This window comes from Mytilus californianus, unplaced genomic scaffold (assembly GCF_021869535.1).
Source record: "Mytilus californianus isolate M0D057914Y unplaced genomic scaffold, xbMytCali1.0.p SCAF_5, whole genome shotgun sequence".
In the NCBI taxonomy this organism is placed as follows: Eukaryota; Metazoa; Mollusca; class Bivalvia; order Mytilida; family Mytilidae; genus Mytilus; species Mytilus californianus.
Genome location: NW_026262701.1, coordinates 83,864,242 through 83,879,284, shown reverse-complemented (window position 1 = coordinate 83,879,284; position 15,043 = coordinate 83,864,242). Strand labels below are relative to the sequence as shown.

The 15,043-nt window shown below is 31.8% G+C and overlaps 1 protein-coding gene across 1 annotated transcript in view; it reads left to right on the top strand.

Annotated features, from left to right (window-relative positions):
• LOC127702791 (uncharacterized) overlaps positions 1 to 12,186 on the top strand; it is a 39,082-nt gene extending 26,896 nt beyond the window's left edge. The window contains exons 16-30 of the mRNA XM_052207095.1: positions 467 to 865; positions 1,223 to 1,441; positions 1,629 to 1,904; positions 2,369 to 2,487; positions 2,795 to 2,908; positions 3,693 to 3,870; positions 4,648 to 4,789; positions 4,999 to 5,102; positions 6,347 to 6,518; positions 7,550 to 7,671; positions 8,651 to 8,736; positions 9,297 to 9,507; positions 10,141 to 10,301; positions 10,622 to 10,755; positions 11,428 to 12,186. Of these exons, the coding sequence (XP_052063055.1) occupies positions 467 to 865; positions 1,223 to 1,441; positions 1,629 to 1,904; positions 2,369 to 2,487; positions 2,795 to 2,908; positions 3,693 to 3,870; positions 4,648 to 4,789; positions 4,999 to 5,102; positions 6,347 to 6,518; positions 7,550 to 7,671; positions 8,651 to 8,736; positions 9,297 to 9,507; positions 10,141 to 10,301; positions 10,622 to 10,755; positions 11,428 to 11,569 (2,579 nt within the window). The 3' untranslated portion in view covers positions 11,570 to 12,186. The remainder of the gene's footprint in view (positions 1 to 466; positions 866 to 1,222; positions 1,442 to 1,628; positions 1,905 to 2,368; positions 2,488 to 2,794; positions 2,909 to 3,692; positions 3,871 to 4,647; positions 4,790 to 4,998; positions 5,103 to 6,346; positions 6,519 to 7,549; positions 7,672 to 8,650; positions 8,737 to 9,296; positions 9,508 to 10,140; positions 10,302 to 10,621; positions 10,756 to 11,427) is intronic.
• Positions 12,187 to 15,043: the final 2,857 nt, after the last annotated feature.

Below are 15,043 nucleotides of genomic sequence, written 5' to 3'. Positions count from 1 at the left end.
CTCAGAATTACCAGTATCGCGTGTCAGTTATTCCAGGAGATACTAATATAACCCTCGTCTAATGAATAATTTGTTAGTCTAACCATTTGATGTTACATTTCCCCTTCTCAGTCCTTATTTGTGACCCCCTGGACAGAGCCTATTCCTTGTGAGGTCGCATTTTGTATCATATTACTAATAATAATGATACTGAAACCTAAATAAAAGTATCCGAAAATAAAAAAAAAAGATAAATACTTCTATAAAAGAAGTGTCTTTTCTTCTTAGATCACAAGAAAACAACAAAAAAAAAAAATGAATGTTACTTTATGGTACTGCAAAGCACTCCATATATTTTTGGGAAGGTTAAACTTGTGAATACCATTAGTGCAACGATTTCCTCTTCACGAAAAATAACATAACGAGTACCAAGTATCAAAGATGTTTTAACTTCCTGTTTATACGTATTGCGTATAATATATATATCTGTTTGTGTTCCGTTTCTTGTTTGCGTCTAACCACAACGGAACAAACAATTATTGTTTACACTATATAATTTTTATGTTACAACAGTTTAATCACGTTATACTACGTTGCGTAAGCAAGTATGTTGGTAGGACGAACATCCAGGCTGTCTGTAAATACAAGTATTGTGTAGCCAACTTCTGCGAGGGTAATCCACTGTGGGGTAGCCGCTATACGATGTTCGGTTTCTTCCGAAATTTATTTTACGGCCCAGAACGAGGCGAAGATTATCGCTTTCCTTGGGAGAGAGATGAAGATCTGGACAGAGGAAGGGAAGAAAGATTGGCTAGAAGAAGAAGGAGATTTGAAGAAGAAGATGCTTTTAATGAAAGACGAAGACGAGAAGACATCGTATCTAATGGTTTGTTTGTACTCTGTATGATTTTACATTACGTTGCCATTGTTAACTGGAAGCAGTTCTGATTTTACTTAATCCGTATAGTAGTGATCCACTCGAAATCTAAATACCTCCATCAAACTTAAAGCATAGACGAAAGGCATGCTTTTACTGTCTTAGATCTAAAGATACCAGAACAGAAGTCACATCTGAAAACAAATACCGAGTTTGTCATTATTCTAAGATACGTGAAATTAAATACTGAACTCTGCAAACTCAACAATTAATGCATAAAGCCTGGCCTTATAAATTGATGATAATAGTATTTATTGTTTTACTCTATCTTGACCGTTTATGAATGAATATTTTTTCCATTATCAGATTCAGATGAAAGAGTTAATACGAAGTTTCACGTAAGAAATGTTAATCTGAATATACGGAAAAACACGAAAGAACATCACACAGATATGTTTATGTGTACCAAGAGAGAAAAGAATGTGGAGCTGGTTGTAAGAAGAGGACAGCCTTTCATAATGACGATAACTTTTGACAGACCATATAAAAATGAGGAAAATGAAATATTTTTCCATTTTAAAACAGGTATATATAGTAATGACAGTCATTTTATTTTTTTTCATTTTACACATGTTCTTTTTTCAATTTTACGAATATAACTTTAGATCAATACAAGTGCAATTATAATTAACTTAAAGCATATGATATGTATGTATACATGTATTGATTTAAGTTTTACAAATATTAATAATAGCAAATAATTTTATTTTAGGTAAACGTCCAATGACATCCAAAAGTACTGCCATTAAACTAGACATGAGTGAAGACTCCACAAGTACTAGTGATCCTGATAAGTGGTTTGCAAAGATGGTTTATAAGACTGATACTTCAATTGATGTAGAAATAAAGCCTCCGTGTAACTGTATCATCGGCGAATGGCGATTCACAATACAGACAGAATCTAAACTTAAGGAAGAGGACGAGCCAATATCACTTATGTATGAACATAACGAGGATGTGATTGTCATCTTAAACCCTTGGTGTAAAGGTTGGTAATCATATCCTAAAAACGCTAGTATTTCGTCATACTTTAATTACTACTATAAAGCACATGTATAACATGTAATTCACTAGTCGATTTTTACCTGTCAATTCATCCTCTAATACGTGATGGATTATGTCCATAGGAAGTAAAAAAGAAACATGCCGGTATCCTTTTATATTGATTTCAATTGTGTAACTTTTGATACCATTTGAGTTCAACAACAATAGCATTTTAGTTTTGAAAAAATAGATTGTGTGATGAATATAATATGTTGATATCTGAATTGACATCAGTCGCTTAATTGTATTCGACAATAAACCATACAAAACATATACATATTAGAGAAAATATTGATTATGAAATCTAATATGTTGAGCTATGTGCATCCGTTTTTCGGGTTAACTGGATCATTCGACCGCCTTATACAAAGTCATGTGCAATGTTCTCTTATTTTTTCATATATACAGATGATCAGGTGTACATGGAAAGAGAATCATTACTAGATGAATATATATTAAATGAATCTGGTGCAATATTTGTTGGTAATTATTATCAGCGGGCAATCAAACCATGGAACTTTGGACAGGTATAACATATTTTTCTATTCAATGAAAAAAGGGCAAAACCAGGAAATCTTTAAATTGAAAGAAAAAAAGGGACACAAAAGTGTAATGTATACATATAAAATAAAAGGGAATCGTATATAATTTACTTACAGTATAGTTGGTATTTATTTGTCATTATTAAGGCGCCTTAACTTTTAACTGTTTCTGATTTCGGTAAAATTTATGTTAAATTTGTTTAAACCTTAATTTACTTGATGGTCTACCTTATATATTGTTCACATATCATTCTGATATAAAGGCATAATAGTTTGCATATTTTCATTTTAGTTTCACGATGACATTTTAAGTATATGCCTACATCTGATCAGGAAAGGGTTCAATAATATGATAGATCCAGGAATGGGAGATGTTATAAAACTATCTCGAGTTATATCCAAAATGGTAAATTTAGAATAGAGAATGGAAACGCGGAATGTGTCAAAAAGACAACAACCCGACCAAAGAGCAGAAAATATCCCAAGGGCACCAATGGGTCTTCACACACGCAGCGAGAAAATCTTGCACACACGGAGGCGGGCTTCAGCTGTTCCCTAAACAATAATACTTGTCTAGTTCTGCTAAATGGACTCCACACTAAACTCCGAAACATACAAATGAACAAAAATTAAAAAAAAAAACAAGACTAAAGGTTCCTGACTTGGGACAGGCGCAAACATTCGGCGCGGATAAACATGTTTTGTGAGATCTCCACCCTCCCCTATACCATTAGCCAAATTGAATGTGGAATAAACAAACACACTGTAAACTCACATTAAAAATCAGTTTATAAGAAGTAGTATGCTTTTATGCAAGGTCGTAAGATCACATGGAATATAAATACTACTTCAGTCTATTCTATATGTATACTTCTAATACCTCTAATATAATTGCAACCTATATACAGGGAAATGTTAAGTTTTATAATTATACAGCCCAAGTCATATACAAGATACCCGCATGTTAAACAAAAAATTGCATAACATTTTACATTTCAGACTATGTGTTTTTCTCTCAATTGCTGACCAAAATTACCAAAACATTAATTTTTTCTTGATAAATAAACTTTGCATCACTAATAAATCTTAATCTGATAGCTTAAACAATTTGAGCTAGGATCTGACAATTCAATTAACGGTATATTACCATTTTAATAATTACGAATGTTTTAAAATCACAACAACTGTAGGTAAATGCCCAAGATGACAATGGTATTGTATCTGGTAACTGGAGCGGTGATTACACTGGTGGAACTTCTCCTACAAAATGGGTTGGAAGTGTTGCCATGTTGAAAGAGTATGAAGATAATAATGGAACCCCAGTTAAGTTTGGACAGTGTTGGGTATTTTCAGGAATAACTACTACAGGTATATTTAGAAGAGTTGAATCATACACAAAAGTTTTCAGTTTAAGAGGTCGTATGAATTAGTATATAAATTGACCTAATCCTTAAAAGTAACATGCAAAGTATGAACTAGTTTCAAAGTCAATGGACAATGTCCGAGGGCGCGGGTATAAATAATGACCCAAAAAAAATGGTATCATTGAAGTTTTATTTCTTTCTTCAATTCAAAATTGAATCATTAAAAAAAAGTCAGTTTCCTTTTACATTTCTAGTTCTAATATCTAATATTTGCTACAAGCAACCCCCATTTCTATCTTTCCTAAGAAAATTGCTTTGATTTATCTCTGTTACCTCCGAAAGAGTCCTTCCGACATAGAAAGTGTAAAGCTAATATTGTATATATCAAAGTAAACTTTAAAAGTTTTTTGTACAGGAAGCAAGTCGTGCCCCAAACGTGGGGGTCGTTTTTAAAGTCCACTTTTCTGCTGGCTGCTGTTGCATATTTATACACCCAACACAGCGTAACAGACATACTTATCATATGGCTTACTTTCGGTGGAGAAAAGTCAAGGTGGTCATATTCCTATCATGGGGTTGCATTTTAAGATACAAGCTAAAAACGTAATAATAAAACATCATAACATTAAAGAATCAGAATTTTTAAGTGAAATCTGAATTATTGTATAATATCTTCAGCTGTGAGGTTTTTTTTGTAATGTTAACCGACTCTTTAAATCGGTGATACAATAAACGTTTGTCGTTTGTAAACTCTTGAATCTGAGTATTTATTCTCTTTCAGTTTGCCGAGCTATTGGACTGCCTGCGAGAAGTTTGTCTAATTTCTCATCAGCGCATGATACAGACGGAACCACGACCATTGACAAAGTATTTGTTAAAGATGGAAATGAATTAGTCGAGAAGAAAATGCCAGACTCAATTTGGTATAATTTTCAGATGAAAAAATATATATAATTTACAATTTTTCTTCCTTTTAATATAAAAAAAAAACTCCAAATAATCCATAAAAGAAAAGAAAAATAGAAATAATTTTAATTGCAATTTTCCTTTAATTTGATTATCACACACTTAATCAAACTGATTTCTATTGTTCAATGAAAAATGGTAATATAATAATATTTTATGGAAACAGGAATTTTCACGTTTGGAATGAAGTATGGTTGTCAAGACCTGACCTCGGGAAAGGTTACGATGGCTGGCAAGTTATCGATGCAACCCCACAGGAAACTAGTGAAGGTATTAACATGAATTTGTATAGGGGCGTTCTCAAGTATATTTTATATAATGATCGGGTTTCCTTTGTTTTGGTTTTATAAACAACATTATATTATCATCGATTACAAAACATATGGTACATTTGAACGATAAGATGTCAAGCATAATACTTCAACATATTGTTTAGGTTTTATTGAACGCTTTTTAAATAAGGGTAAGACATAGAAATACGTATTAAGCCTGAACATTTTTTTTTTAGATTCACGAAATTGACTTAATCGTCTCGCTGTATCATGTAGGAGTGTTCACTCATTTGATGATAATTCAGTCCAAAAGAACACAAGCACTTATCTTTGAAAAAAAATAAAAAGGTATTTTTTTTCAAAGACAAATGCTTGTGTTCTTTACGCTGCTTTTTGGACTGAATTATCATCAAATGAGTGAAAACTCCTACATGATATAGCGAGACGATTAAGTCAATTTCGTGAATCTAAATTTAAAATGATAGTCTCTGAAAAATGGGACATCTTCTATATGACAAATATAAGACAAAAACCTATTCACCTGTTGTTTAACATTAAGATCCATGTCAAACAATACTTGAAATTTTGTTTGTCAGAACACTTATGTAAGTGTTGTCTTTTTAAGGCTTCTGTGTCAACGGATTACCAAGTTTAATCTGTTCCATATTTAAAATGTGGTACTATTATGACTTATCTGTGATGTTAGCTGTAATTGTTCTGTTGTTTTTTCTGCCTCTTTTTTAATTTTACAAGTCGGATAAGTAAATAGTCATTGTACCGAAATATACAAATTAAATATTGTTCCGAAGTTTGTAAAAGAAATCCAAAGTTATCCGAAGTTTTGCAATTAATTTTGACTGTTTTTAAATCGTGACCTTTTGACGTGGTCAGTTATCATCAGAATCCTTAATGAAACAGATTTCTTTTTCAAGTCCATCAGGTGGATGAAAAGAAAACGAGTATTTTTTTAATGGGTACATTGTGCACGTATACTGGCTGAAGGTGCCACGAAGCTGAGATGAACTATTTTCAATATTAAGAATTAAGAGTAATCATGGAGGAGTGATGAGATTAAAAATAATAAAAAGAGAAGATAAAATGCATATAAGAGTGATAGTGGTAGTAGTATTGAATAATTATAATTACGTCTCAGAAGAATCACTTGTTGTATCGAACATCTAAGTAAATATATTAAAACAACTTGGTTCAATAGTTTACTTTCTTACGTCTTATCAAAAACAGGCATATATTGTTGTGGTCCGGCACCTGTCATTGCAATAAAACACGGAGATATATCAAAAGTAAAATACGATGCCCCGTTCATATTTGCCGAGGTAAACGCAGACATTGTTAGCTGGGAGGTGCATGGTCCGCCGGTAAATGACTGGACAGTTTTAAAAGCAGAAACTAATGAGTAAGTTAAAAACGATATAGATTAGTTGTAGAAATCTTTTCTTTATATAGGTTCAAGTTGACCAATCCCCAAATTAGTGTTGCAATAAGGAATGTTCCCGAAAACTAACAGCAACTGATAAGCATTAAATTTGGATACTTTGCGGTTAAGTACATTCCAAATTCTTATTTGTTTAACAAAAACCAAAACTTAAACCTTTTCAAATATGAATTTCCACAATCGGACTCCAAAACGTAAGTATATCATGCTTTGCATGTAGCTCTAGTCGCATATTGTACAGTGATCAAAATTTGTAACGCTCGTCGAAAACAGGATGTTTTATGATAAAACTTATGTCCGTTCGTAAAGACTTCAAGTTTGCTATAACAAATTCTAATAAAATGTTAACATAACATTTGGATTGACTGAAGAAAGATCGCTTTCGATTTTAACCAGTTTTGGCTTTGTCGTTCCAGAGTTACGGGACTTTAACGGTTAGATTTAAGGCAATTTTGCACTTACTCCCGTACTCCCGAGTTGAATTCCTCCAAACTTGTTTTTCTACAAAGCCATGTTTTTTCACTGTGATGTTTTTAAATTTAATTGTTTTGGCAAAACTTCCGGAGTACCTGTGATCACTACCTGTTTTGGCGAGGATCGTGTTGCTCAGTCTTTAATGGAAAAACAAAGTATATGGGGGGTATTCATCCATGACACAATATCAGTACATGCACAGCAAAAAACACACAAAAAGCAAAGGAATAGCGCTTTTATTGCTGTTTTTCATCTCTAAATCACAGTGAGGCCTTCAACACGGAGCAAGTTATATATATATATATATATATGTATTTAGTTTATATTTTGTGTTTAGTATAATGTTGTTTGTCTTTTGAGCGTATTTAATTTTTTTCCATGGCATTGTCAGTTTGTGTTTTCGACTTGTGAGTTTGAATATCTATTTGGTATCTTTCGCCCCTGTTTTGGTAATTTTGTAGATAATGGTGTACATGTTGTGTGACATTTTGGTAATATTGTTTTGTTTGTTTTAATAGAGTTGGTAGATATATTAGTACAAAGAAGCCGGACGGAAAACCATACAATGGAAATGTGTCAATTTGGCGAGATGATGAAGATTATCGACTTGACCTTACTAGTGAATATAAATTTCCTGAAGGTATATTTAGATAAAAAATGGTCAGATTTAGAAATGTAGTACACCTTGCAATAAATAATAATACTTTAAATCACCCGAAATATTGCAGGTACTTGAAGTATGATAACCATCTCCATTTAAAATAATGTTATCACAAAATCAAAATAAGCAATTGCTAACGTTAATGGATTGAGGTCAGTTATTTTTGTCAAGGTGGTTAACGTCCGTAAATATACTGTAGCAAGATAAAATGTCTGATCATTTCCTATTTAACCTCGTTTTCAAATGGAATTTAAAAAAGAATGCCCTTAATAAATGTCTGACCACTTTGGTGAAATATTTAATTTGTTCTAAATATGCTTGACATATTTACCACTGGACGTTCAGCAAACAATAATAAATTATATGTAAATTCTAACATAAATTTCGTGGAATAAATTATTCGCGCAATCATGATTCCAACATTAGACATGGCAATTGAAACCAAACCATCACTTCATAATAATGAAAGCTCATATGCACAACTAAATGGCACAAAGCTACATCAGATGATGGCTAGTTTGTTGTGCTGATTGATATATTGTTTACCAAAAGTAAAATCACAAAAATACTGAACTCCGAGGAAAGTTCAAAAAGGAAAGTCCCCAATCAAATGGCAAAATCAAAAAAACAAACACATCAAACGAATGGATAACAACTGTCATATTCCTGACTTGGTACAGGCATTTTCTTATGTAGAAAATGGTGGATTGAACCTGGTTTTATAGCTAGCTAAACCTCTCACTTGTATGGCAGTCGCATCAAATTTCATTATATTGACAACGATACGTGAACAAAACAAACAGACACAAAAATGCTGCAATGAATTATTTTGGGTTGATTTTGTTTGTTTCAAAAGAAAATGACTAAATACTCAACCGCGTAATTTTATAAATTTTAATAGTCAGTAGAGAAAAACCTTATATTGATGAGTATAAATATTCCTTTTCATATATTTAAGGTTCTTTAGAGGAACGTTTGGCAGTGGAAAAAGCCGACAGAGCCGCCAAACTCGGAAGGGATGTGTTTAAAGTTTCCGAGTCATATGTAAGCACAATATTCTATAATTCATAATTGACAACACCAAAACAGACATCTAAAAGGTTCCAGAAAAACTCTTATATATGAATAATACAGACGACCAAAAATGATGTACAAAAAAAAAAAAAAAAAATCAAATACTACGATGCAGTTACTGAAATAAAGCTCCATGTACCTCATCAGCCGAAAAAGATATCAGAAGGAAGCAGGCATGACGAAAAAGTTAACACAATATTACTTTAATTTATCTTATAAGTATAAAATAAGGAGATGTTGTATGATTGTCAATGAGACAACTATCCAGTAGCCTTAGAGTTAAAATGACATAGATATAGGCAATTATAGGTTACCGTACGGCCCTTAACATTGAGAAAAACTCATGCCGTAAGCTATAAAATGCCCAGACATGAAAAATGTGAAACAGGCATAGTTTAAAAAATGTTTTTGATTATTGTATCATGCAGATGTGATTGATTAATTGAAAAATGATACACGTAGTGATAAGAATGACACACTTAGTGATAAGAAACGTATTATTGTATGTCGCTGTGTTTTACCATTTACAGGATGTTTCAATGACGATTGCAAATAAAGATGGGTTTTTGGTTGGCAATGATTTTGAAGTCGAAGTTCAGTTGAAGAATGTCAAATCGGAGAGGGGTCGACGAACTATTGGACATTTACAAGTTATTGTTGATTCTTTGAAATACACCGGTCAAAGCCGACAGAATATTGTCAAGAAAACATTTGAGAACATCAAATTAGATTTCAGTGAAGGTTTGTATTTTCTGTTATATGTATTTAGGATTAGCTGTCACATGTGAAGTTTCCATGAAAACTGATGGCGCCTCTTTGGTCGAGCGGTCGAGATATCTATTGTCTGATACAAATACAATGAGTGATCAAATCTTTCTAATGTGTTATATTCATAATAAAAAAAGTTCATCGATCTACCAGTATATAGTAACGTTGTTCGACACTCGTTGCTGATTTATTCTGATCATTGTAGTTAATTTTCACTATGAAAGTGTATGCATGTTTTTAAAAATTTAACCAATTTCAATTCAAAGCAATGTTACGAAAATAACCATATCGATCTGATAAACATTCATCTTCTAAGCTAGCACTCAAACTAGTATATACTGATTGTATTACTAAAATAATTTAGAAAAAGGAATTAAAATAATAGGGACTACTAGTATACGACGTGTTTTACATTGTAGTAAACAATTAACATAGAAGTCTAAGAGAAAGACATACAAATAGTCCAAAAAACATCTGACGGTAGCACAACCAACATATGAACTCATTGGAGATAACACTGTCAAACATAATAACACAAATTTTACATTTACAATCCACACTGATGTGTGTCCACACTCGTAGTAAACAAGGATATTTATTCTGTAGAGAGGAAAGTGACGTTTACGGTAAAAACGGATGAATATTGGGACAAAATGTATGAACTCTTTGGTATGGAAATAACAGCATTTGCATATGTTAAAGAGACTGGCAACTATTATTTGAAAAAGGATGACTTCCGGTTAAGACGTCCAGACATTGTAGTAGAGGTATATACATTTTGTTGTTTTATCTGAATAGGATAACTGCAAACCTTCATGCACTTTATTTCACCTCTTAATCGACATTTTATCATCAGTCCGTAGAAAAGATTTGCTAATGACAATATCAAAGTTTCATATAAAGAGATTTCATAGGTTTTTGAACAAAAATGGGAAACACTTAATAAGAAAATAATATGTATCATGTTTTATTATTATATATGTACAAACATATGCATAATTGCTTATATAATTTTACATAATTTTAATCATCCGTATGTCTTCGAAGAGAACTAGAAGATAAATAAAACATCAATGTCTTTTCATAGGCTCCAAGGGTTGTTCAGGTGAAAGATCCCTTTGAATTGAAACTTTCGTTCAAAAATACATTACCAGTACCGCTTACAAACTGTTCTCTGCTGATTGAAGGAAACGGAATTAAACATAAAAAGACCGAGGAGAGGTTAGTATTACAAGTTAAAACTATTTGTTTAACAACAACAAATAAACAAGTTTACGCATAAATAATGAGCAAACATTTCCATAGATAACTAAGGTAAAAATCACAGAGAAAATGTGGCGCAATGCATAAGCGATGGATCCGTTAAATACAAATAATCTATTCTTTCAGTTACCTATATATGACTAGATATTATGATCTAAGGTATTTTGAGTGACAATTTTAATTGAAGATAACTCAGTTGTAAATCGTTAATAAGACGCTGAAATTAAAAAAAAAGATGCTTGCAACGCATAGTTTGTTTAACACTGCGTTCAAAACAAATTCTAAACGATCGGACAGTCCAAGACGTGCAAAGTCACCTTTTGTAAAATTTGACTAAGGGATGTGTTTTATAGGTTGATTGGTTATTGCTAATTTAATGTACAGTGGCAAATATTTCATGCATATTCAGTAGGCTGCTCCATAGGTTTTAAACCTTTTATAAAATTATTCAATCGGGAAACTGTACAAAATAACAATAACAGGTCAATGTGGACAAACTTGGTCCTCTTTGATGAATAAATCTCTAAAGTTGTGATTAGTTATTCCCAATGAAACGCCCCAGGTTTGCATCATTTTGTCAGCAATCGTGGTGAATTAACAGCATAATATGTTCTATTTTCTTGTGAATAGTGATGTACCCCCAAAATCCGAATGGAGTACTGCAGAGACGTTGGAAGCAGAAACAAGTGGTGAACTTCAGATCAACGCTAGTTTTGATTGTGATGAACTGAGAGATATTGTTGGTTTAGTCGTCGTAAATGCTAAAGATTAAAAAACACTGTTATCCATATAAGAATATTTGTCAAAGTACAGACTGACTTTATTTTGATATGTAATATTACACCAATATAATTTATCATTGCATTTATATATTTATATTAATAATGTAGGTCTAAATTTATTTATTGAAGTGCAGTTTTACATTATATGTTTACCGAAGGTAATTTTTCGTGTTATTTAGATATATCTTTAAGTATAGACTTACTATTAAAATATTGAAAGCGTAACGCTCATTGTTAATGAATAAAAACATAATTTAATTAAATGCAACATGCTATTTCTTGTATGATGCCTCAACACATACTATAACTTGACTGTGTGTTATCTGATTTTAACAAAGAAAAAAGCAGAAGAAAAAATATGAACCCGATATGTGTGTCACTAGTAGAACAGAAACTGCAATTTATTAAATTTCCATTGTGGTAGCACTTTAATTGGTCTTAAGTGTTTGGTAGGTTCGTGTTACTCAATAACTCAACTATCAGATTTCTGTATGTTGTTTTGTGACCTTTTGTTATCTTTGTCTTTTTTTAATTGAATATATATAGCAATTAATATTATACCGTCATATTTCAGCACATGTACGTATTTATTGAATTTGACTTCTTATGGGTTTTGAAGTCTAATTGTTGTTTGAAGACCTAACAGTGGCATTTAAGTTTTAGTTAACCTTTGAACTGCATACACACCATATAGCTTGCATGTTATGTTTTCCTCAGTAAGCCAAAATGTCAAGCTGGCTTGATCCCATGCAAATGCTATATGTTTGTAGGCCGATCCCTATATAAGAAATAATATTCGTAAAGGGCAGTGCATACATGTAGTTATTGACATAAGAAAACGATTTATTGTGATTGAAAATTATATTTTCTGTTTAAAAAATACTGTAGATTTCCAAAAAATAAGGTTTCAACAAGTCAGGGGTTTCTGTTTACACACTTATGCTGCCATTTTATAAGGGAATTCAGCACGAAGATGTTTTTACTATCATCCCAAATAACTTGTTTAGATATAAGATCATTAAAGTAACTATATTAATATAATTTTCGAGTTCTATAGTACATGATCAATTGTCTAGAAGTCTTAATCTACATCAACCCCGGCCATGTCAAACCAAAGACTTAAAAAAAATGGTATTTGCTGCTTCTCCGCTTAGCACGCGGCATTAAGGAGTCAGAGAGAGCAAAGACTGGTCGGCTCGGAGTAAGAATAATGTGTCTGGGTAAGGTGACATGTCTTCCTGCGGGCTGTTCCCTTGTGAACTAGCACGTTAAAAATCCGGCTCAGCATGTCGGTGGTTAATATTCATATTACATTAACATGTTCTCGTCCTGAATATGCATATTAATTTGCCGATGGACGTTAAGCAGCCATCCATCATGATCATCTCCTTGATCGGATGCACATCATTTGATGACAATTCTACTACCTTTACAATTACTGATAAACAATGACATTTGCAGTATAACGTATTGTGTAGCAATAAAGACATGTTTAAATTTGAAGTTATGAATTGCTGCAGTTTTACTTTTCTCTTCTTATTTTAACCATAATATTGTAATATCGTTAAAGCCATTTATTTTCCATATAAATTCAATTGATTACATACTGATGGATATTTTATTCGAGTGTGACCACTTAAATAGAATCAATGATACATTTCATCAATTCATCTAGCAACAACAGTATTTTAAATCAACTTTCAATATTTGTTATTCAGAGACTGTGATCACGATAGATATTAATCATGAATATAATATATGTAAAAAAAACATCAAAAATATTCATAATGATAACGAATTTAACAATAGAATTTTGTATTTTGGCACGAAATGAAGTATTTCATATTAAAATAATTGAAAACCACATGCTGTACCTGCACTAGTAGAGGGTCTGGATGGTTTTTTTTTTTTATTTCTGTATTCATTTTATTTAGCCCGTTTTCTATATTATCTTTTTATCTTGACAATTATCCTCTAATCTATATTTTGCACCCCATTATTTTATTCTATTTTCGCCATTCTTTATGCTTTTAAAATTTTTCTGGACTATTGGTAAACTGTAAACTCCGTCCAGACCCTTTTAGTACTGTTTTCATGCTTTGTGATGTACATGTGATATTTAAGCATTATCCGTTTATGCGTGCATGCATCTATAGAACATGAAAACAAATATCGTAGAAATCACTTAAATATTTTAAGTCTATAGTGACGTATTATAAAATGAAAAAAAAAACTCTAGTCAGTGTGTCAAAGAAAGAGAAGTGGTGGTAGATTTCTGTCAGTGTGTCAAAGAAAGAGAAGTGGTGGTATATTTCTGTCAGTGTGTCAAAGAAAAAAAGTAGTGGTAGATTTATTTATTCTTTTTTTGTCTATAGCTCAGTAAATTTCATTCACAACTTGTCTAAAGTTTTTAGATGAAGTATCGTCTCGTCTATTGTTGAAGATCGTACTATGTTAACCTCTGGATATCTTCTATGTTTATTGTGTTGTTAGGTTGTTGTCTCGTTGACGTATACCTAATATCCTTTAATTCAATGTTACATAGAAAACAAAGTTACCTACAAGCTGTTATATATATATATATATATATATATATATATATATATATATATATATATATATATATATATATATGTGCATGCATGCATGTATTAGTGCATTAAACTTTGGGTATTTTTCATTTATGTACAATACATATTAACGGTGAAATGTACTTAATATCATAATTTTCCACTTATATACTCCGTTTAACAAGCTATAGAAATTTAAATATTTTTATTTAAATATATGCTACGTATGCACAATATTTATCCACATCGCTAGGAGGAGTGTGTCAAAACATTGCAACGCAAACAGGTAGTTTGAAATATATGGTTTAAACCTTAATCGTAGGTGTTCTGAATAAACAATACTGAAATTTATTGCACCGTATACTGTCCAACTGATGTTTTATGAAATAAAACAAAGATCAATAAAGTATCTGTAGTTTCGAACCTTAGTTACAGAAGAGTTGTAATGTGTAAGTTGATATCCCTGTTTCAGCTGTCAGTATTGAAAAATGTTGAAAATCAATTGCGTGCCAGATCTTTAACAAATTGAGACTCTGAAAGTTTACAAGCGGTTTATTAAGATTATATACTGACATTTACAAGACGATATAACTTTATAATCTCATCAAGAATCCATCGTCGCATCGTGTTGGCAGCAATAGATTTCAGGACACAAATGGTTCACGAATTGGGGTATGAACCAGTTGAAAATCCTATATGGAAAAACCGATTATGTCACTGAAGTTGGCCAACAACCGTATAACAAAAACGTTTATACATGACCGAGAGAAAATACTTTCTTACTCTTTACACTGTACATAATTTTTATATAAAGCCATTTATCAGAAGTACACATGAATCTATTAATCTATTCCCCATTCCAAATACTGCATATTGTAGACAAATATAATGTAA